The sequence below is a fragment of the Moschus berezovskii genome, chromosome 27, assembly GCF_049115385.1.
Source record: "Moschus berezovskii isolate FMDL1 chromosome 27, NW_MosBer_1.0, whole genome shotgun sequence".
NCBI classification, from domain to species: Eukaryota; Metazoa; Chordata; class Mammalia; order Artiodactyla; family Moschidae; genus Moschus; species Moschus berezovskii.
This window is the reverse complement of record NC_142486.1, coordinates 40,053,241-40,076,080: the sequence shown is the minus strand read 5'-3', so window position 1 is coordinate 40,076,080 and position 22,840 is coordinate 40,053,241. Positions and strand designations below refer to the sequence as shown.

Below are 22,840 nucleotides of genomic sequence, written 5' to 3'. Positions count from 1 at the left end.
CTGAGACCTCCTCCCCCAGGACAGGGGTGTGAGGCCCTCAGAGGCCATCCTGAAAACAGAGGGGAGATGTGAACATTTCTTGGTTTTGTTCACTTATTTGTCGACTAGATGCCCCTCCTTCCCAGCCACGAGAAGATCTGTCTGGGTCACTCGTGGGTCACCAGCTCTGAAAGCGGAGATCACAGCCCATTCCCACCCCCTCCCCTGTCCCAGGTCCCCTCACCACACGTGGCTGCAGGGCAGGCCTGCCCATCTTCCTGGTATTGACTCAGGAGCTCCTGGGCTCCACCCCTGCTGGCTCTACAGACTCCTGGCCAGGCCAGGCCCAGGTCCCCATGTGGGTCCCTGGCAGGGATCGGTGGAGGACACAGTGTCTTGAGGGCCAGACCTGGGCAAACAGGGCTGGTGACATATCTGGGCCCTACTGCCCGCCTCCCAGGACCTTCCCCCTCCGTCCTGCCCTCTCCACCATCGGGGTACTAACTCTGGCCCCAGAGGCAGCTATCTGGTCTTGTCTTCCCAGGTCAACACTGGGTCTGACAAGAGCCTCCTTAGCCAAACCTGTGGCTTTTCCAGTTTCATGTATGGATGTGAGAACGGGACCATAGAAGGCTGAGCGCTGAAGAACTGATGCTTTCCAACTGTGGTGCTGGAGAAGACTCTTGAGAGTCCTTTCATAAATGATCTTTCTGATCGAACTAACCTGAAAGGGTTTTGTTGTTTGCAACCAAAACCCGCATAGCACAGATGGGTGGAAAATGATTTAGGAGTTGAGGAGTGGTCTTGGAGTGGACGGGATGCAAGTGACCGTGAGGGTGTCCAGGGAGCCACCCAGGGCCACCGAAAGTGCGGCAATGTGTCAACGTGAACATATACACTTTTATTAGCAAAGGGGTCTGGGCCTGACTCAGCAGATGCCCCAACTCTCCGGGGCCGTCGGCTGGGCTCAGGCCGGCTGCAGGAGTGGGAGCGCCCAGAGCAGAGGAAGGAGCAGCAGCAGCGGGCAGGGGTCCAGCCTGCAAGCGCTGTTTTTGGCCAGAACTTCTCGGATCCACTTGTAGTGTGCACTGACATTGGTGTAGACACCCGGCCGGTTGGGCCTGCCACAGCCCACTCCCCAGCTCACGACTCCAACTTGATACCACAGCCCTTTCTTTTCACAGACCAAGGGCCCACCTGAGTCACCCTGGGGAGAAGCATGGGTGAGCACAGCCTGGGGCAGCCCAGGAGGGGTGAGCAGAGAGGCTGGGAGAGCAGGAGGGGCTGTGGAGCCCGGGGTGCAAATCCCACGCCTCCCCTCCACCAAAGTGAGCAAGCCTCAGTTTCTGCATCTGCAAAGTGGAACAGTCGTCCCTCCCAACGCCCCCAGGGTGACATGAGGCCCGAATGGAGGGCAGGGACGCAGGGTGCTTTCTGGCCGGGGCGGGGAGGCGGACGGCTGGGGTTATGCAGTACTACGGGCCCAGAAGTGCGAGCTGGGGATGGGAAGGACACTCACAAAGCAGGAGTCCTTGCCACCTTGAGGGTCGCCAGCGCAAATCATGTCTCCCCAGACGTCAATGCGGAAATCGGGCATTGAGAACAGGTGATTGCACATGGTGGTGTTTATGATCCCGACCTGCACTTCCTGGAGGGTGTAGGGAGATGGCAGACCTGCCACGGAGGTGAGGGAACAGAGAAAGACGGCGTCCTGAGCCTCTCCTCTGCCATCAGAATGGCATGCGGCAGGGGACCCTGGGGCACCCACAGTACCTGGGACATTGCCCTCGATTCCTCTGCTCTAGCCCAGCATCCAGCACGTGGTGGGTGATGAACACACCACGGAAGGGCCTAGAGGAGGGACAGGCTGCTACAGCTTCCCTCACCGCAGCCTGCAAACAACAGGCCCCGCTCCAGCCCCAGGGAGAGACCTTAGTACTCCGGGTGGGGCTGGTGCAGCTGGGGCGGTTTAGGATCTGCACAGTCCAGCGCCCAGGGGCTGCAGACGCGGGGCAGCCTGGCGTGTGCTCTCCCCCTCCAACTCTGCCCAGCCCGAGCCCAGAGCTCAACCAGGCGCTCCTGCAGCACCACTGGGATGCAGTGCAGTCAGCCTCGGTCTCGGGTAAGGAAAGATTCAGGAGGAAGGTCACCCCCCCAACCCTGGCGAAGCACCAGGAGCCGCCAGAGCCTAATATGAACCTGTGCATGCTAAGTTATTTCAGTCATGTCCAACTCTTTGCAATGCTATGGACCATAATCCACCAGGTTCCTCTGTCCATGGGATTCTCTAGGAAAGAATACTGGAGTGGGTTGCCATAATCTCCTCCAGGGAGTCTTCCCAACCCAGGGATCAAACCCTGATCTCATGTCTCCTGCATGGGTCAGCGGGTCCTTTACCACTAGCACCCCCTGGGAAGCCCTGATATGAACCCAGGCCTGTCCAAAGTCTAAACCTGAATCACTTCCTTGTCCTGCAGAGGATGGTGACCCCATTAACACTGAAAGCTGGTGAGGCAATCGTTTCTCAGCTGTCAGACGCTCTGCTAAGCCCTCACGTAGGAATGTTTTTAAGCCTCAGAACTACCCTCTCTGGTGGGAACTATTATTACCCCATTTTACAGATGAGGAAGGTAAGGCAGAGTGAAATGAAGTGCTTTGCCCAAGTTTTCCCCACTAGTACAGAGTACATCAGCTCTGGGGGTGGGGTCAAGAAGTCACCTTCTGCCTGTGGGAGTGAGGGTTCAGCTGGCGCTGGGTGTGAGCACCTGTCAGCTGGGGGAGGGACAGTGTCAGCCTGGCTGGGCCCCTCAGCTCACGGCCATCCAGTCCTTTGGGCCCAAGAAGTCTACAGTAGGGTGCTTTCTCCAGTCCCCTGGGGTGCAAGGAAAGGACATGGCAGGTCTCCAATCGACTCCCGTCTCCTCGCTGGCAATGCCAGGTGTGTGGCTGGCTACCTTCTCTGGGCCAAGGAGCCCTGGCTTCTCCATGGATCCCCAGGGCCTGGGAAACTCTCCATGCCTCTCCGGGCCTCCTCATCTGTAAAGCAGGCATAAAAATGCTCCCAGCCCCTTGGCAGGTAGACTTCAGAAGGAAGAGAGTCCTTAGAGCCCAGAACTGTGCTGGGCACACAGTGCACCAGGTGAGCTTGGTGTGTCACGGTTGCTGTGGTTGAGGGCAAGGCAGGGCTGTGCCAGGCCAGGGGGCAGCATGACTGGCAGTCTAATCCGTGAGCCCCTCTGGGGGACCTGGGCCCCGCAGATTCAAGGGACTCGTGGTGAGAGAGAAATGGGTGGCAGCTAATGGCAACCCACTCCAGTGCTCTTGCCTGGAAAATCCCATGAACGGAGGATCCTGGTACGCTATAGTCCATGGGGTCACAAAGAGTCGGACACGACTGAGCAACTTCACTTTTCCCTTTCACTAATGCCAGTACATGGAGCCCCGCAGAGATTCAGTGGGAGCAAGGCTAGAAGTTTCAAGGAGAGAGAATGAATGAGCTGGCACTCCAGGATGGGAGGGCTCCCCCGTCCCACCGCTCCTGTCAGTGCAGAAGGCGGGGAGCTGGAGTGGGAGGCTGGATGGAGCAGGTGGCGGGGAGCACCCGCTGGGGTAGAAAGAAGGGTTTCCTGAAACACACACACCCCTTCCCCACACAGCACCCAACAGACACCCAACAGGCTGGGGGAGCTAGCCTGGGCCTTCCTCCCTGGTTTCTGGCTCACAATCTCTGGAAGAGAAGGGAAGGTTAGGGTACAGAAAGCCCTGCTCTACGGGCGAGGGGCAGGAGTGGAGAGCCAGCGGGGAGAACACTGAGCAGGCTGCCAGCGTGAGGCTGGCGCAGCTAGAACCAGCGGGCGATGACACTGCCACCCTCGCCTGGCCCAGACCTGTCTGTCCCCAGACTCACTCAGCTCTTCTTCAACGTCTCCCCAGCCGGTCACCCAGCAGTCACTGCTGTTCTCAAACTCAGAGATGGAGGCCATGACACAGATGGGCTGGATGTACTTAGTGTAGGTGACTGAGGAGGACAGCTTCACCAGGGCGATGTCATACACTGGAGCTCCCAGATAGAAGGGGCTCAGGAAAATCTGATCCACATTATAACGGTTGTAGTAGGCTTGCAAGTTCCAAATGGATGGTGCGGCAGACAGCTCCCCAAACTGGACTGACCAGTGAAAGGGATTTCGGTTGCTATCAAGGGAGGAGAAAGCCCTCAGGGGTCTTCAGAGGGAGGGTGGGCCACCCCAGCACACCTGGGGCTGCTCCCTGAGCTGAGACCGCCAGGCCACTGCCCGGCTCCTCACAGACACAGGTCCTCCTTCCACAAAGAGGCCAGGGTAGCAACGGGGAGAGCCCTGAGAGCCCCAACCGAAGTCCCACACCTGGGGACTAGGGGCAGGAGGGTGCCTCCCCTGCCAGCTCACCGGGCCACTCACTCAACCCTGTCGCCTCAGGGCCCTCCTCTTAAGGGGACCAGCAGGTTTACGAGGGTCACACAGGCTGAACTCCAAACAGCTTCGGGGACCACTGACCCCACCAGCCGGGCTCCTGTCCAGCACTTTCCTCAGATCATTCCTCCCCCGGGGGACACACCTCCGCTGGGAGGTGGGGGAGGAAGGTGGAGGCTGGAGGTGCCATTTGGGGACAAACGAAGCGAGAAAGAGAACAAGACACACGAATGTTCCAGAAGAAACCGCACAGGGTCTCCTCCGGGAGCGCCCTGGGGGCCTCGCGCGGGTGTGGAACCGGCTGCAGCCCAGCCTGGGGCTCAGGAGCACACGAGGGCCGAGGCCACGTGGGACATGGGCGCGCGTCCTGGCACAGGCCCGTGACGCGGGGTCAGCGGGCCCCAGCCCCCAGACTCACTTTTCGAAGCAGTGCGCGGCCGAGAGCGCCCAGCGGCGGTTGAGCAGGCTAGCTCCGCAGAAGTGGGAGCCCCACAGACGCAGACTGCCCTGCCACGGCCAGTGCCCGATCTCTGCATCCTTTCCACCCACTATGCGTGTCGGGATGACCCGTTGGCCACAAGGCCCTGGGAGGGACAGACGAACACCAGGCTGAGCTGCGGGAGGCAGGCTCACCCTGCCCACCCTCATCCTTGGGGTGCGCGAAGGGAAGGGGCTCCCGGGGGAACCGCGCGTCCTGGGGTCGTGCCACCCAGGAAGCGTCGAACGCTGGGGACCCGCCCCACGTGGCCCGCGGGCGCCCGCCCCACCCTGCCCGCCCCCCGGCCCCCCGGGGCCCATCAGTTACATGCGAGCATCGACGAGTTCTGAAAACCTGGAGCGGGGAGAGGGAAAGCTGAGGCGCCCTTCGCGCTCGGGCCCACGAGCCCTCCGCGGGGAAGCGCCTCCCGCACGCCTTACCTGGAAGCAGCAGGTCCTTGTCCCGAAAGGCTGGGGGCAGGAGACGAGGTGAGCTCCCCCCGGCCTCCTCGCGCCCAGCCGCCCCCTTCACCCCGGCTCGCGCCGCAGCCCTCGCCCGAGCTCACCCTGCTCGGCGATTTCGATCCGCACCAGCAGCTGCGCCAGCAGCAGCGCCGCCCCCTGCGGGCGCATGGCCTCGCCCCCCGCCGCCCGCCGCCCTCTCGGCTCCCGCCAGCTCCAGGGCCCCGCTGAGCGCCCCCTGGGGGAGAGGGAGCCGCGGGAACCCTGGCCGCCCTCGCCAGGCCGACGACCTCGCTGGTCCAAGGTTTGTTTGGGTACCTGGGACGTCACAGTGCCCGGCTTTGAGCTTGTTACTGGGACTGGTCCCCAACGACGTACCTCGCCCTGGCCCGGGAACCGGTGCGAGCAGCCGACCCCTCTCTCGTCCGCCACGCTGGGGGCCTGGCCGCCCCCTGCTGCCCTCTGTACTAGCCGCTCCTTCCTCTAGAAAGGACCAAGGACCTGGCCCACCGTCAGGGCTCTCATGAAAGCACAGTCCCAAGTCCTCACTGAGTGCCGATTGGGGCAGGGCACTGTATTATCTGCTGTTAAAAGTAATGACGTTCACGGGACCCACAGAATAAATGCTGGCCTGATTTGACCATCTGCTGCTGCTGCTTCTGCTGCTAAGTCACTTCAGTCATGTCCGACTCTGTGCGACCCCATAGACGGCAGCCCACCAGGCTCCCCCGTCCCTGGGATTCTCCAGGCAAGAACACTGGAGTGGGTTGCCATTTCCTTCTCCAATGTGTGAAAGTGAAAAGTGAAAGTGAAGTCGCTCAGTCGTGTCCAACTAGTAGCGATCCAATGGACTGCAGCCCACCAGGATCCTCTGTCCACGCGATTTTCTAGGCAAGAGTACTGGAGTGGCTTGCCATTGCCTTCTCCGGATTTGACCATCTAGGGGGCTCTTAACCTCCCTGTCTGCCTGTTGCTGGGCAAGGAGCCTCATCTATCTCTACAAGAGCCTACAGGTTGCTTCCCCTCCTTGTGGACACTGTTGCAGGCACAAGGTCACTTTGTGGGCACAAAGTCAAAGTCAATGATTTTTTAGGAGGATTCACAGAACTCACAAAAGCTGTTCCTCTCCTGATTGTGGTATCTTACAGTGAATGGATACAGATAACATCAGCACATGCCAAAGGTGCAGAGGAGAGTCTGGAGAGACCGGGTGCAGGCTTCCAGCTATCCTCTTCCAGAGGGGTCGGGTGGGCACTGCTTAATTTTCTCACTCATGAAGTGCTGTCAACCAGGGGCACTCACCTAAGCTTTGGTGTCTGGAGTTTCTATTGGGATTTCATCACAAAGGTATGGAGTGCCCATGTGGCTGGTCTTAGTTCTGAGACTGTAGCCACTCCAGAGGTCCAGCTGATCCAGTCTGACCCAAGGCCCCACCATAAATTACATCATTAGCAACAACTATCTGGAGAGGCCCCAGGACCCCAGATCTACAGTCTTTTCAGGAATGACTCTCCAAGGGCTGGATGCTATTTCCTAACAGCTGTTAAAGGGCCAGTCCTTTCTTTGGACTATGCAGGGTTTGACAGTCCTAGACCTGTTCAGTTAACCTTTTACTGCACAGCAACCAAGAGTGAAGAAATGTTCACAGAAAATTTGTACATGCAGTGGAAGGATCTATTCAAATAAACTGAACTGGCTCCAGAGGAAACTGAGATATTACATGGAACAGCAGACAGCTTGAAAAATTCTAACTGGTTTCCTCAGAAAGCCTGAAGAGGTGTTTATCAGCATTAAGTAAGAATTATACTACAGAAGACCAAGCAATCAGAGAATAAGAAAGAGTGTCTGGAAATTTAAAATATTGCTGAAGTAAAGCAGTTTAGCCAAACACCTGAATAAGAAAATGGACATAGCTTTTTAGCTATGAACTGGCAAACTTAAAGACAGAGTAGTGAAACATGGAGAACTTAGAGCCAAAGGAGTGAAAGATTAGAACTTAGAGCTAAAGTTTAAAGGGGGCATATTACATGAGAGAGAAATGTAGAGACATGGAATGACAGTCAAGACTGGTTCTTGTTGGGACTTCCCAGCCATTAAGAATCTGCACTGCAATGCAGGGGATGAGGGTTTGATCCTTGGTTGGAGAACTAAGATCCCACATGTCGCCACAACTACTGAAGTCTGAGAGCTCTGAAGCTCGCTCTGGAGTCTGAGAGACACAACTAGGGAGTCCGTGCACAGCAAAGGAAGATACCCCGCGTGACACAACTAACACCCGCCACAGCCAAATAAATAATAATGAAGAGTGGTTCTTGTCTATCCATTTCTCCACAATAAAAAGTGCTTTAAGTGAAATATAATAGGGGATTGAAAAAAGGTGAAGATCAGGCCTGCCTCTAGAATCGCCATTAGCAAACCATTAGAAAGGCAGGTCGGGGGCTTCCCTGGTGGTCCAGTGATTAAAAATCCTCCTGCCAATGCAAGTGACACGGGTTCAATTTCTGGTCCGGGAAGATCCCACATGCTGCAGGGCAACAAAGACCGTGTACCTCAACTACTGAGGCCTGTGCGCCTGGAGCCCATGCTCTGTGACAAGAGGAGTCACTGCAAGGAGAAGTCCGTGCAACTCGACAAAGAGTAGCCTCCACTGGCTGCAACTAGAGAAAGCCCACCAGTAGCAACGAGGAGTACCGCAGCCAAAGGGAGAAAAAAAGCTCGGCTGTACATGGTATTGGTTCCATATCTATTTTCACCTCCTCAGTATCATTCTGAATAGGTGACCCGACACTCATGAACATAAAAAGAGTAATTGAGAGCTTCCCTGGTGGCTCAGGGGTGAGGAATCCGCATGCCAGTGCAGAAGACACGGGTTCGATCCCTGATCTGGGAGGGCCCCACATGCTGCAGAGCAACTGAACCTGTGCCCCACAGCTACTGGGCCTGTGCTTCAGAACCCGGGAGCCACATCTACTGAAGCCCGAGCACCCTAGAGCCCTGCTCCGCAACAAGAGAAGCCACTGCAAACAGAAGCCCAAGCACCAGAACTAGAGAGTAGACCCTGCTCGGGACGGCCGGAGAAAAGCCCGCAGAGCAAGGAAGACCCAGCACAACCAAAAATAAACACAAAAAAATAACAACAACAGCAATAACAAAAGAGCTGTTGAATGGCTGTGGGTCCTACGGGACATTTGATGATCAGGAGTGTCGGGATGTCTTTATTTGTATTTTTTATTAAAATTTTTTCTGTTGAAATGTGGTTGATTTACAGTGTTGTGTTAGTTTCAGGTGTGCTGCAAAGTGACTCGGTTTTTTGTTTGCTTTTTTGGCCGTGCCAGGTGGCATGTGGGATCTTAGTTCCCTGACCAGAGATCAAACCTGTACCTCCTGGCAGTGGAAGCTCAGAGTCCTAATCACTGGACCACCAGGAAAGTCCCAGGTTTATACACACACACACACACATTTTTTTTCAGATTCGCTTCCCTTATAGGCTATTATAGGACATTAAGTATAGTTCCCTGTGCTCTACAGTAGGTCTTTGTTGGTTGTCTATTTTATATATAGCAGTATGTATATTTTAATCCCAAACTCCGAATTTATCCCTCCCGCCTTTCGTAACCATAAGTTTATTTTCTATGTCTGTGAGTCTGTTTCTGTCTCATAAATCAGTTCATGTGTATCATTCTCTTTTTAGATTCCACATACAAGTGATATCATATGATGTGTGTCTTTCTTTGACTTACTTCACTTAGTATGATAATGTCCGGGTCCATCATGTTGCTGCAAATGGTATTATCTCATTCTTTTTTTCTCTTCTTTAACAAAACTTTTTATTTTATATTGGGGTATAGTTGATTACAAGCATGTCTTTACATCAGATTTACTGTGAAATGCACTGGCTCTTACATAATTCTGATAATCTAGACATTCTCAAAATAATTTCTGGGACCAAAGAAACAAAAAATCACAAACAGGCAGGATGTGCCTTTCTTTATCCCCATAAGGTGTCAGTAAATCATGAAACTTCTGTTTGTTTGTTTTTTCCAATAGCAAAAATCTGTAATACTGTTAGCAGAGGTACTTTACTATTTTACAAGGATTCCAGCAAGTCTATTCCAATAAGGGCCAAGTATAAGTAGGTTGGGCTTTCCAGGTGGCACTAGTGGTAAAGAACCTGCCTGCCAATGCAGGAGACATAGGAGACTCGGGAAGATTCCCTGGAGAAGGGCATGGCAGCCCACAGCAGTATTTGGCTGGCAAACCCCATGGACAGAGGAGCCTGGTGGGCTACACTCAAAAAGAGTCAGACACGACTTAGCATGCACACATAAGTAGGTGAAGAAATTTAACTTCTTGTAATTTCTTTCTAGGACTTCCCTGGTGGTTCAGGTGATAAAGCGTCTGCCTACAATGCAGGAGACCCAGGTTTGATCCCTGGGTTGGGAAGATCCCCTGGAGAAAGAAATGGCAACCCACTCCAGTATTCTTGCCTGGAAAATCCCATGGACGGAAGAACCTGGTAGGCTACAGTCCATGGGGTCGCAAAGAGTCAGACATGATTGAGACGGAGCACACACGCAAGCATTTGGGGCTTCTCAGAGACCCACGGAGTCCCCTTGGAGGGGGAGCTGCCTGCAGGCTAGGCTGATGTGAGGGGCAATCCAAGATAGGCACTTTTTTTTTAAATCTTTTGGCTGCGCTGCACAGTATGTGGGATCTTAGTTCCCTGATCAGGGAATCAGGGTTCCTGCATTGGAAGGTGGATTCTTAACCACTGGACCAACAGGGAAGCCCCTGGGCTTGCTCCGTATCTCTTTTCCTCTTCCTCCAATCCCTGTCTTTTCAGGGAAGCCTGAGAACTGGCTGGAGAAATGTAAGCCAGCCACTGGTGTAGGGAGCACAGGGCAGGACCTCAGGCAGGGGCAGGGGTGCTGGCCACTGTGCAGGGAGAGGAGGCAGGAGTGGGGGTCCTTTGGGACCTCCATCTGTCTTTCAATTCCTTGAACATTCACCAGCTGTGTCATACACAGTCCCTGGAGGCAGTCGACAGCTGCACATGCAAATGACGGAAAAAGGTCATTTTGGATATTGCTAAGTTCTGGGAAGGAAATGGACTTCCCTGATGGCTCAGATGGTAAAGCCTCTGCCTGCAATGTGGGAGACCCAGGTTCGATCCCTGGGTCGGGAAGATCCCCTGGAGAAGGAAATGGCAACCCATTCCAGTACTCTTGCCTGAATAATCCCGTGGATAGAGGAGCCTGGTAGGCTATAGTCCATGGAGTCGCAAAGAGTCGGACATGACTGAGCGACTTCACTTTCACTTTCAGGAAGGAAACACAACAGGTCAGTGAGAAGGACAGTCAGTGGGGGCATATGGGCTTGACTTGAAGGCTCAGAAGAAGCTTGCCCTGTGACCATCTGGGTGAGAAGTCCACCGAGAGAGGCTGGCCCAAGGCTGGAAGAAGCTTGGTGTTCACCAGGAAAGGACAGTTGGGGCAGGGGACAGGCAGGTAGGTGGTCAGAAGGAGGAGAGATCTCTGGGACCAATGTCAAGGACCAGGGCAGGACCTGTGTAAGCGGTCCCTTGGGTGTGGGGGAGGCAGGTGCTGGCACTGCGCCTCATCTCTTGCAAGGGGCTGCGCTCAGCCCTGACCCAGGGAGCTCACAGGGACTGGCCAGTCACAAGCGCTCTGTAACAAAGACCACAGAGGGGAACTTCTTAGGGGAAAGCAAACCCCCTGATGCAGACAGTGTGCCCCTGAGCCCACCAGTCAGAGCCACACCCACTGCCCCTTCTGCAGCGTGTGACGTCCAGGAGGGGTGCTGACAGCCCAGCATCAACCTCTGGAGAAGTTTCCATGCTCCCCAAGCACCAGGTATGTCCCCCATGTCTTCCCAATGTGCCCCCAGGTCAAGAACAACCTGCTCTGCCTGCTCCGGCCCCCAGCAGCTCGTTCCTTTAGAGTCACCACCTGGGCCCTGCTGAGGGTACCAGGGCCCAGTATCCCTGAGGGTGCCCACCTCCTTGGGATATTCCTGCAAGTCCAGACTCCAGACTGCCTCCCCTGCCTGGAGGGACACTCCCCCAAGAAGCCAATGCCTGGGGACTCATCACTTGGTGCACAAGGAGGGGCACCAAGTAGGCACAGGTTCCTGTCTGTAGCATCACAGGGACACAGGAATAAATAAATAATAAATAAACAACTCTTCCTTTTTTTTTTTTTTTTGCCATTTTCTTCCCCACAGGACCCAGGTAAGAACGTTTGTAAAAGGTGATTTAAACTTGAAAATTTCAACTTGAAAATCACCCAGAGGGTGACAAGAAGGGCTGGAACCTGCCACTAGGGGGGAGCTTGGGCCACACGTGGGGACCAGCCTGAGGCCCGCAGAGGGAAGGACGAGACCCAAGACCACCAGTCCCCCAGGAGAGGCTTGTGAGGGGTCTTCCCCTCCCGGCTCAGCCCAACAGCGCCCGGCCCCAATCGGCACTCAGTGAGGACTTGAGACTGTGCTTTCATGAGAGCCCTGACGGTGGGCCAGGTCCTTGGTCCTTTCTAGAGGAAGAAGCGGCTAGTACAGAGGGCAGCAGGGGGCGGCCAGGCCCCCAGCGTGGCGGACGAGAGAGGGGTCGGCTGCTCGCACCGGTTCCCGGGCCAGGGCGAGGTACGTCGTTGGGGACCAGTCCCAGTAACAAGCTCAAAGCCGGGCACTGTGACGTCCCAGGTACCCAAACAAACCTTGGACCAGCGAGGTCGTCGGCCTGGCGAGGGCGGCCAGGGTTCCCGCGGCTCCCTCTCCCCCAGGGGGCGCTCAGCGGGGCCCTGGAGCTGGCGGGAGCCGAGAGGGCGGCGGGCGGCGGGGGACTAGGCCATGCGCCCGCAGCGGGCGGCGCTGCTGCTGGCGCAGCTGCTGGTGCGGATCGAAATCGCCAAGCAGGGTAAGCTCGGGCGAGGGCTGCGGCGCGAGCCGGGGTGAAGGGGGCGGCTGGGCGCGAGGAGGCCAGGGGGAGCTCACCTCGTCTCCTGCCCCCAGCCTTTCGGGACAAGGACCTGCTGCTTCCAGGTAAGGCGTGCGGGAGGCGCTTCCCCGCGGAGGGCTCGTGGGCCCGAGCGCGAAGGGCGCCTCAGCTTTCCCTCTCCCCGCTCCAGGTTTTCAGAACTCGTCGATGCTCGCATGTAACTGATGGGCCCCGGGGGGCCGGGGGGCGGGCAGGGTGGGGCGGGCGCCCGCGGGCCACGTGGGGCGGGTCCCCAGCGTTCGACGCTTCCTGGGTGGCACGACCCCAGGACGCGCGGTTCCCCCGGGAGCCCCTTCCCTTCCCAGTGGGTGAGGGTGGGCAGGGTGAGCCTGCCTCCCGCAGCTCAGCCTGGTGTCCGTCTGTCCCTCCCAGGGCCTTGTGGCCGCCAGGGCATCCAGGTGCGCGTGGTGGGTGGAAATGAGGCCAAGCTTGGGCGCTGGCCGTGGCAGGGCAGCCTGCGCTGGAATAAAGTCCACTTCTGCGGAGCTAGCCTGCTCAACCGCCGCTGGGCGCTCTCGGCCGCGCACTGCTTCGAAAAGTGAGTCTGGGGGCTGGGGGCCCGCTGACCCCGCGTCACGGGCCTGGGCCAGGACGCGCGCCCATGTCCCACGTGGCCTCGGCCCTCGTGTGCTCCTGAGCCCCAGGCTGGGCTGCAGCCCGTTCCACACCCGCGCGAGGCCCCCATGGCGCTCCCGGAGGAGACCCTGTGCGGTTTCTTCTGGAACATTCGTGTGTCTTGTTCTCTTTCTCGCTTCGTTTGTCCCCAAATGGCACCTCCAGCCTCCGCCTTCCTCCCCCACCTCCCAGCGGAGGTGTGCCCCCTGCGGGAGAAATGAGCTGAGGAAAGTGCTGGACAGGAGCCCGGCTGGTGGGGTCAGTGGTCCCCAAAGCTGTTTGGAGTTCAGCCTGTGTGACCCTCGTAAACCTGCTGGTCCCCTTAAGAGGAGGGCCCTGAGGCGACAGGGTTGAGTGAGTGGCCCGGTGAGCTGGCAGGGGAGGCACCCTCCTGCCCCAAGTCCCCAGGTGTGGGACTTCGGTTGGGGCTCTCAGGCCTCTCCCTGTTGCTACCCTGGCCTCTTTGTGGAAGGAGGACCTGTGTCTGTGAGGAGCCGGGCAGTGGCCTGGCGGTCTCAGCTCAGGGAGCAGCCCCAGGCGTGCTGGGATGGCCCACCCTCCCTCTGAAGACCCCTGAGGGCTTTCTCCTCCCTTGCCAGGAACAGTTACACCTCCGAATGGTCTGTCCAGTTTGGGGAACTGTCTGCCACACCATCCGTTTGGAGCCTGCGGGCCTTCCTGCGTCGATATGGAGTCCAGGATATTATCACATTTCCCCAATTCAGGAAGAATTTGCAGCATGACATCGCCCTGGTCAAGCTCTCCTCCCCAGTTACCTTCAATAAGCACGTCCAGCCCATCTGCGTCATGTCCTCCTCCTCGGAGTTCAAGAACCGGAATGACTGCTGGGTGACTGGCTGGGGGGACATCCGTGAGAGAGAGAGTGAGGCTGGGGACAGACGGGCGGGGGAGGGGAGCGGTGTCCGCCAGGCCCTGTGCTGCCCCGCACACCAGCTGCAGGGGCCCCGCCTCAGTCGTGCCCACTCTGTCCTCAGCAGTGGGCCCTCACCCCCTCACCCCCACCGCGAAGCAGGGCTTTCTGCTCCCACACTCAGCTCCCCCTCCCTTCCAGAGGCTGCGAGCCCGAAGCCAGGGACCAAGGCCCACATGCCCAGACCTGCAGCCCCAGCCTACAGGGGTGTGCGAGGTTTTGGGGTGCACTTATCGGAAAAGCACCGGGCTTTTTTTTTTTTTTTTGGAGATACAGTTCACAAAGCATAAAAATTATCCTTTTAAAGTGTACAATTCAGGGACTTTCCTGGTAGTCCGGTGGTTAAGACTCTGCCCTTCCACTGCAGGGGTGGGCATGGGTTCAACCCCTGGCTGGGGAACTGAAATCCCACATACTATGTGGTATGACAAAAAAGAAAGAAAGCATAGAATTCAGAGGGGTTTTTTTTTTTTTGGATACTCAGAGTGGTGTCGGTATCACCACTATCTAATTATGGAACATTTTCATCATCTCAAAATGAAATCCCAGGCTTATTAGCCACTACTCCTTATTCCTCATTGTCCTTGGCGGCAGTCCCTGGCAGCCACCAATCTACTTTCTGTCTCTATGGATTCACCTACTCTGGTCACTTCATATGAACACATCTACAACATATGGTCTTTGGTGCCTAGCTTCTCTCACTCAGCATAACATTTTCAATGTTCATTTTTGTTTTGGCATGTGTCAGTACTTCATTTCTTCTTTCTTTTTGAGTTATTTCTCATATTAACCATTTAAAAATATATAATTGGAGACTTCCCTGGTGGTCCAGGGGTTAAGATTTCGCCTTCCAATGCAGGGGATGTGGGTTCCATCCCTGGTCAGGGGACTGACCTCCCACATGTTGTTGTTCAGTTGCTAAGTCGAGTCCGACTTTGTGACCCCACGGATTGCAGCATGCAGGATCCCACATGCCTTGGGATGTAAAACAGAAGTGATGTTGTAACAAATTCAATAAAGATTTTTAAAATGGTCCACATCAAAAATAAAGTCTATAATCAATAGCATTTCAAACATGCACAGTGCATAACCATTGACTCTATCAAGTTCAAAAATATTTTCATCACGCCCAAAGGAACTCCCATAACCATTAAGTAATCACTCCCCATTACAGCCCTCCCTCCAGTCCTTAGCAACCACTACCAGCTTTTTGTCTCTATGGATTTATGTGTTCTGGGTATTTCAAGTAAATGGAATCATCCACTATGTCACCTTTCATGTTTGGCTTCCTTCACTTAGTGTAAAGTTTTCAAGATTCATCCATGTTATAGTATGTACCAAAACTTCATTCCTTTTTTACAGCTGAATAATATTCCATTGTATGGATGCACCACAATTTGTTTATTCATTCATTCACTGATGACTGTGTCGTTCCGTCTTTTGGGTATTTGTGTCACTATTAGTATACAAATTTGTGCTTGACTACCTCTTTTCGGTTATTTTGTGAATGTACTTAGCAGTGCAATCCTGGGTCACATGATAATTCTATTTTAACTTCTTGAGGAGCTGACAGTGTTCCATAGCAGCTGCTCTGTTTTATAGTCCCATCAACAATGAGGGTTATAATTTCTCTCCATTCTCCTCCACACTTATTATTTTCCAGGTTGTTGTTGTTTGGGGGGAGGGCATCCTAGTGAGTGTGAAGTGGTGTCTCACTGTGGTTTTTTTAGATAATAATGTTTATTTATTTTGGCTATGCTGGGTCTTTGTTGCGGGCAGGCTTTTTTTCTCCAGTTGTCTGCAGACTTCTCATCACAGTGGCTTCTTCTGTTGCAGAGCTTGGGGTCTAGGGTGTGTGGGCTTCAGTAGTTGCGGCTCCTGGGCTCTAGAGCACAGCCTCAGTAGTTGTGGCCCACCAGCTTAGTTCCTCCACAGCATGTGGGATCTTCCCAGGCTAGGGATGAAACCTACACCTGCTTTGGCAGGAGGATTCATAACCACTGAGCCACCAGGGAAGCCCCCTCTCACCATGGTTTTGATTTGCATTTCTCTAATGACCAGTAATGTTGAGCATCTTTTCATGTGCTAGTTGGCCATTTGTATATCTTCCTTGGAGTAATGCCTATTTAAGTACCTTACCCTGGTTTTTTTTTTTTTCTTTTGGCACACTACACAACTTGTGGGATCTTAGGGATTGGACCTGGATCCTCAACAGTGAAAGCATGGAGTTGTTACCACTGGACCACCAGGGAATTCCCAACTCATTTTTAAAAAATATGTAGGTTATATATTTGGCTGATCCTGGTCTCAGTTACTGCACAAGGGATCATTGATCTTTGTTGCAGCATGAGGGATTTATTTTTTAGTTGCTGCATGTAGGAGCTAGTTCCCTGGGAAGGGACAGAACCTGGGCCTCCTGCATTGGGAGCAGGGAGTCTTAGCCCCTGTATCACCAGGAAAGACCCCCAACCCATTTTTTAATTGAGTTGCCTTTGCAGTTGAGTTGTAATAGTTCCTTATATATTCTGGATACTAGACTCTTTTTAGAGATGTGATCTGCAAATATTTTTTCCTATTTTGTGGGTTTCTTTTTTTTCTTTTTTCCCCTTTTTTTCTTCTTTTTCTTTTTTTTTAAACTGGTCCCTGGGTCTTATTCCGTAGATTTAATTGGTCTGGGATGTGGCATGGACACTGGGGTATTTTAAAGCTTCCCAGATGATTGTAATATGAAGCTAGGGGTGAGACCAGCTGGCTTGTTGGGGTTCATGATGAGCAGAGGGCCAAGTGATGCCAGGAAGGAGGGTTACGATAATCTCCAGGAAACGGATAAAGAGCTAAAGATTTGAAAGTTGAAATGAAGACCTCGCCAAAGTTCTGTTGAACAGGTAGGCTTTAGTGTCTGAAAGCTGTGTTTTGAATCCTCTTACATAACTCTTCAAATTCCTCGAAATAGGGATCATAACCTCCTTCCTCCCAGGTTGCTCCACGTTGTCAGTCCCTGGTGTTGATGCGGGAATAGCACTGCAGACGCAGGGCTGAGCCAAGACTCACGGACCACATCTCTGTTCACTTTCATGACAGTGTCTATTTTTTTAATATATTTATTTGTTTATTTTTGGCTGCACTGGGTCTTTGCTGCTGCTCATGGGCTTTCTTTAGTTGCAGTGTGCAGGCTTCCTCTCACTGCAGTGACTTCTCTTACTGGGGAGCATGGGTTCCAGGGCATGCAACTCCAGTAGTTGCGGCATGTGACCTCAGTAATTGTGGCTCACAGGCTCAGTAGTTGCGGCATGTGGGATCTTCGAGGACCAGGGATCGAACTTGTGTCCCCTCCATTGGCAGGTGGATTCTTATCTACTGAACCACCAGGGAAGTTCATGATAGTGTCTGTCAATGCACAACATTTTTAATTTTGATGAAGTTCAGGTTGCTTTTTTCTTTTGCTGCTTTAACTTTTGATGTCATGTCTAAGAAATCATTTTCAAGTTCAAGGTCGTGAAAATGTACTCTCATGTTTTCTTGAAGAGTTTAAGTTTTGTTATAGTTTTAGCTGTTATATTGATATGCGTGTCTGATTCATTTTGAGTTGATCTCTGACTAAATCTCTTTACCTAGCTTTCCTCTTTCTTCTTGCACTTGTTTTGGTGTTTTGTGTGTTTCTGGACTTTGCTCGCTTCTTCGTGGTTGTCTGGTTTGTTGGCGCACAGTTGCTCATAGCGCTCGCTCACGGTCCCCACAGTTTCCTTAAGGCCAGTGATGGTGGCCCCACTTTCATTGTCAGTTTTGTTGATCTTTCAGAGAACCAGTGCTGCGCTCAACATGCCAGCAAAGTTGGAAAACTCAGCAGTGGCCACAGGACTGGAAAAGGTCACTTTTCATTCCAATCCCAAAGAAAGGTAATGCCAAAGAATGTTCAAACTACCGCACAATTGCACTCATCTCACACGCTAGTAAAGTCATGCTCAAAATTCTCCAAGCCAAGCTTCAGCAATATGTAAACCGTGAACTTCCAGATGTTCAAGATGGTTTTAGAAAAGGCAGAGGAACCAGAGATCAAATTGCCAACATCCGCTGGATCATTGAAAAAGCAACAGAGTTCCAGAAAAACATCTATTTCTGCTTTATTGACTATGCCAAAGCCTTTGACTGTGTGGATCACAATAAACTGGAAAATTCTGAAAGAGATGGGAATACCAGACCACCTGACCTGCCTCTTAAGAAACCTATATGCAGGTCAGGAAGCAACAGTTAGAACTGGACATGGAACGACAGACTAGTTCCAAATAGGAAAAGGAGTACATCAAGGCTGTATATTGTCACCCTGCTTGTTTAACTGATATGCAGAGTACATCATGAGAAATGCTGGGCTGGAAGAAGCACAAGCTGGAATCAAGATTGCCGGGAGAAATATCAATAACCTCAGATATGCAAATAACACCACCCTTACAGCAGAAAGTGAAGAAGAACTAAAGAGCCTCTTGATAAAAGTGAAAGAAGAGAGTGAAAAGGTTGGCTTAAAGCTCAACATTCAGAAAACGAAGATCATGGCATCTGGTCCCATCACTTCATGGCAAATAGATGGGGAAACAGTGGAAACAGTGTCAGACTATTTTTCTGGGCTCCAAAATTACTTCAGATGGTGACTGCAGCCATGAAATTAAAAGATGCTTACTCCTTGGAAGGAAAGTTATGCCCAACCTAGACAGCAAGCCAGAGACATTACTTTGCTAACAAAGGTCCGTCTAGTGAAGGCTATGGTTTTTCCAGTGGTCATGTATGGATGTGAGAGTTGGACTATAAAGAAAGCTGAGCACCGAAGGTGGAAAAGACTCTTGAGAGTCCCTTGGACTGCAAGGAGATCCAACCAGTCCATCCTAAAGGAGATCAGTCCTGGGTATTCATTGGAGGGACTGATGTTGAAACTGAAACTCCAATATTTTGGCCACCTGATGCGGAGAGCTGACTCATTTGAAAAGACCCTGATGTTGGGAAAGATTGAGGGCAGGAGGAGAAGGGGACAACAGAGGATGAGATGGTTGGATGGCATCACCGACTCTGTGGACATGAGTTTGAGTGAACTCCGGGAGTTGGTGATGGACAGGGAGGCCTGGTGTGCTGCGGTTCATGGGGTTGCAAAGAGTCGGACACGACTGAGCGACTGAACTGAACTAAATGAGTTTTTGATATGTTGTGTTTTTATTTCATCTCACAGTGCTTTCTAATTTTCCTCATGTTTTCTTCTTTGGTTAGGAGTATGTTGTTGAATTTCCATATAGTGAATTTTTCAGTTTTCCTTCTATTATTGAAGGAACAGAATTCTAGCCTCAATCAGCTGTTTTCTATGCAGTCAGTCTTTTCTACTTTATTCTAACTCATTTTGTGGTCTGACATCTATCTTGGAGAATGTTTTGTATCCACTTAAAGAGAATGTGTGTTCTGCTCTTCTTTGGGGGGATTGTTCTGGTCTACTGACTATTCAGAACCTCAGTTTTCTTAGTGGTCTTCTCTTTGATTGTTCTTTCCATTAATAAGAGTGGGACATTGAAGTCTCTGGCTGTTATTCTAGAATTGTCTGTTTCTCCCAGAAGTTACATCAATTTTGCGTCATGTAATTTGGGGCTGTTATTAGATGTGTAGATATTTATAATTATTTTATTTTGAAGACTTGACACATTTATCAATATGTAATGTCCTTCTTTGACTCTTATGACACGTTTTGACTCAAAATCTATTTTGTCTAACATTAGTACAGCAACCTCAGCTCTTTCTGGTTACTATTTGCATGGAATCTCTTTTTCCAACCTTTCACCTTCAACCTATATTTGCATTTGGATCTAAAATTATTGTCTTGTAGACAGGATATGGCAACCCACTCCAGTATTCTTGCCTGGAAAATCCCATGGACAGAGAATCCCGGGAGCCTATAGTCCATGGGGTCACAAAGGGTCAGACACGACGGGAATTAACTTCTCACCTCACAGACAGGATATAGTTGGATCCTTGTTTTTAATCCATTCTGCCAATCTCTGCCTTTTAATTGGTGTTTAATCCACTTACATTAAAATTAGTTACGATAGGGAAGAATTTACTGCTCTCTTTATTCTGTTGGTTTTCTATATTTTGTCAGATATAGAAGATATAGATATTTTGTGTCTGTCTCTTATATCTATGCCTATGCCTTATATCTTATTTCTTCTTTTCTTGTTTGATTGATTTTTATTAGTATACTGTATTGATTTTCTTCTCATTTCCTGTTCTGTGTATTTTTTAGTTATTTTCTCAGCAGTTGCTCTGGAGATAAATTAATAATTTAAACTTATAACAGTCTATTTTGAATTAATACCAACAGGTTCAACAGCATACAAAAATTCTGTTCCTATACAATTCTGTTCTCCTTTAAGTTGTTATTGTCACAGTTTACATCTTTATATATTGTGTAGTCATTAACAGAGGTTTATAATTATTCTTATGCCTGTGTCTTTTAAATTGTATAGGGAAAAAAGTTATGAACCAAAATTATAATAATACTGGCTTTTATATTTACCTGTGTAGTTACCTTCACCATTTTTCTTTATTTCTTCCTGTGGGTTTAAGTTTCTGTCTACTGTCCTTTCATTTCAGCCTGAAAGGGTCCCTTTTCCATTTCTTGAAGGGCAGGCCTACTATGATGAACAGTCTCAGCATTTGCTTATCTGGGTATGTCTTAATCTCACCTTCATATTTTTGAAAGGAAGTTTTGCCTGATATTGAATGCTTAGTTGACTGTTTTCTTCTCTTAGCACTTTACACATGTCATCCCACTGCCTCTTGGGCTCCAGGGTGTCTGGAAGGAATTTAACTGTCAGTCTTGCCAAAGATCCCTTATACTTGATGTGTGTCTTCTCTCAACATTTTTTTAAATAAGATTCTCCCTTTGTCTTTTGATATTTTGATGAAAATGTATCTTGATTTGGATCTCCTTGTGTTTATCCTAATTGGAGTTTGTTCATCTTCTCGAATGTATAAATTCATGTGTGTGTGCGTGCTCATTCATGTCCGACTCTGCGATTCCATGGACTGTAGCCCACCAGGCTCCTTTGTCCGTGGAATTTTCCAGGCAAGGGTACTGGAGTGGGTTGCCATTTCCTTCTCCAGGGGATCTGCCCAGCCCAAGGATTGAACCCACATCTCTTGCACTGGCAGATGGATTCTTTATTACTGAGTCACATCTTTCTTTCATCAAATTTGGGAACTCTTCAGCCTGGATCATGCAGCTGTTGTATATTGATTACAAACAAGGCCAGCAGCATCAGCCCCTCCCCACTGTGTATGCTTCAGCCAAGATTTCTCCCCACTGGTCCAGGCAGGGCTGTCATCTGCAACTGAATCTGGGGAAGGAGCTTTAACAGCCTCCCCATCCATTAGGTCCTTCTGTGGTCCACCATGTGCTGGGTGCTGGGCTGGAGCAGAGGAGCCATGACCTGGGGACTGTGGGTGTCCCAGGAAGTCCACTCCCCTGCTTCTTACCCTGTTTCCCCAGATGGCAGAGGAGAGGCTAAGGTTGTTTCTTTCTCTCTCCCGCCCTCAACGCCTGGAAGAGCTGCTGCCTCCCTACAATCTCCAGGAAGTACAGGTCTCCATCATAAACAAATCCAGGTGTTCCTACCTGTTCCAGCAGCCTTATTACCGCAGCCACATCAATCATGACATGATTTGTGCTGGCTCTGAGGATGGTGACGCTGACAGCTGCAAAGTGAGTACCCCTGCCCCAGTGAGGGCCGTACCACTCCTCCCAATCTTGGTTCTGAGGGCAACCCTCTTGACTCCCTACCAATCCACCCTCAGAGTGTATTCATGAGATAACCGTAGACCTCATTTATCCAGCCTGTAAAACAAGCTTCCCGTTGCACATTCATTGTACCTCCTTGGATCCTTATGAAATCCAGAGGACAGACTCTGCTCTCCCAGTCTCTCCTGGGGCCCCTCCTGCCCCGCCCTCGGCCTTGCTCACCCACACTGCTTTCCAGGGTGACTCAGGCGGACCCTTGGTCTGCGAAAAGAATGGGCAGTGGATTCAGATTGGAATCGTGAGCTGGGGAGTGGGTTGTGGTAGGCGCAACCGGCCTGGTATCTACACCAATGTCAGTCATTACTTCAACTGGATCCAGTTGCTGACGGCCCGAAGCACACCCAGGCCAGACCCCTCTTGGTTGCTGCTCCCCCTCACTCTGCTCTGGACTCCCTTACTCCTGCAAATGGCCTGTGCACACTTGAGTCCATAAGGATGCTGTAGTTACTGCAGCTCCGGACACATTCACCAAGGACTGGGGACACCCTGGTGGCAGGCCGGCCTGCTAGATCAGGCCTCATCCCCTTCTGTCCCCTTTGCTAATAAAGTGTGTATATTCAAATTGATGCCCTGCAGCACATTCTGTGGCTCCGGGTGGCTTCCTGGACACCCTCATGGTCACCCACGCCCTGTCCACCCCAAGACCACTCTTTAACTCCTAAATCATCATCCAGTCAGGTCTGGGTTGCAAACAACAGAACTCTCTCAGGTAGTTCAATCTGAGAGGACATTAGGAGCATCAGGGTGGCTGGGGCCTTGGAGGGCTGGAATGGGGGTGCTGTGGCAGAAATGCCCCCAGACTCCCCAGTGCTCATATCATGTTCCCCACAATACAGACGCAGACACTCTGGTCTCACCACGGTCCCCAAAGGCTGACCTGGGACCAAGACAAGGGTGTGGGTAGTTCATTTGGGAGGCAATGCCAAGAAGCCCCAGTGAAGAGCAGGGAAACTGAGGCAGAAGAGGCAAGAGCCAATGACATTTGACCCTTGTGGCAGCTGAGGCCCAGTCTGGCTGGGGCCCCCAGAGAGTTCACAGAGACACACCTCAGCATTGCCTGGGGGACAAAGACCCGGTGTGGCCAC

The 22,840-nt window shown here is 52.0% G+C and overlaps 2 protein-coding genes across 3 annotated transcripts; one reads left to right on the top strand and one right to left on the bottom strand.

Annotated features, from left to right (window-relative positions):
* Positions 1 to 946: 946 nt before the first annotated feature.
* Positions 947 to 5,537, bottom strand: LOC129545288 (testisin-like). Of its 2 annotated transcripts, none has more exons than XM_088833022.1 (7): positions 5,471 to 5,537; positions 5,346 to 5,375; positions 5,233 to 5,259; positions 4,846 to 5,011; positions 3,887 to 4,170; positions 1,499 to 1,653; positions 947 to 1,213 (listed from the first exon to the last, which is right to left on the bottom strand). In XM_088833022.1, the coding sequence occupies exons 1-7, from the start codon at positions 5,535 to 5,537 to the stop codon at positions 947 to 949; spliced, it is 996 nt and encodes a 331-aa protein (XP_088689148.1). The 2 variants fall into 2 exon arrangements, with proteins under 2 accessions (XP_088689148.1, XP_055265250.2); XM_055409275.2 differs by having other exon boundaries at positions 947 to 1,186.
* A 6,696-nt stretch (positions 5,538 to 12,233) lies between these two features.
* Positions 12,234 to 21,570, top strand: LOC148773707 (testisin-like). The gene is made up of 7 exons (XM_088833052.1): positions 12,234 to 12,300; positions 12,396 to 12,425; positions 12,512 to 12,538; positions 12,754 to 12,919; positions 13,596 to 13,879; positions 17,726 to 17,823; positions 21,505 to 21,570. The coding sequence occupies exons 1-7, from the start codon at positions 12,234 to 12,236 to the stop codon at positions 21,550 to 21,552; spliced, it is 720 nt and encodes a 239-aa protein (XP_088689178.1). The 3' UTR covers positions 21,553 to 21,570.
* Positions 21,571 to 22,840: the final 1,270 nt, after the last annotated feature.

Bases quoted from the DNA above. Each gene is read 5' to 3' on its own strand.
- LOC129545288 (XM_088833022.1), bottom strand. From the start codon at position 5,537: ATGCGCCCGCAGGGGGCGGCGCTGCTGCTGGCGCAGCTGCTGGTGCGG. The intron at 5,376-5,470 runs GTGAGCTCGGGC...TCCTGCCCCCAG, and splicing joins GATCGAAATCGCCGAGCAGG to CCTTTCGGGACAAGGACCTG. The intron at 1,654-3,886 runs GTGAGTCTGGGG...CCTCCGTGGCAG, and splicing joins AGACGTTGAAGAAGAGCTGA to GTCTGCCATCTCCCTACACC.
- LOC148773707 (XM_088833052.1), top strand. From the start codon at position 12,234: ATGCGCCCGCAGCGGGCGGCGCTGCTGCTGGCGCAGCTGCTGGTGCGG. The intron at 13,880-17,725 runs GTGAGGCTGGGG...TTGATCTTTCAG, and splicing joins GGACATCCGTGAGAGAGAGA to AGAACCAGTGCTGCGCTCAA. The intron at 17,824-21,504 runs GTAATGCCAAAG...AACGCCTGGAAG, and splicing joins CATTCCAATCCCAAAGAAAG to AGCTGCTGCCTCCCTACAAT.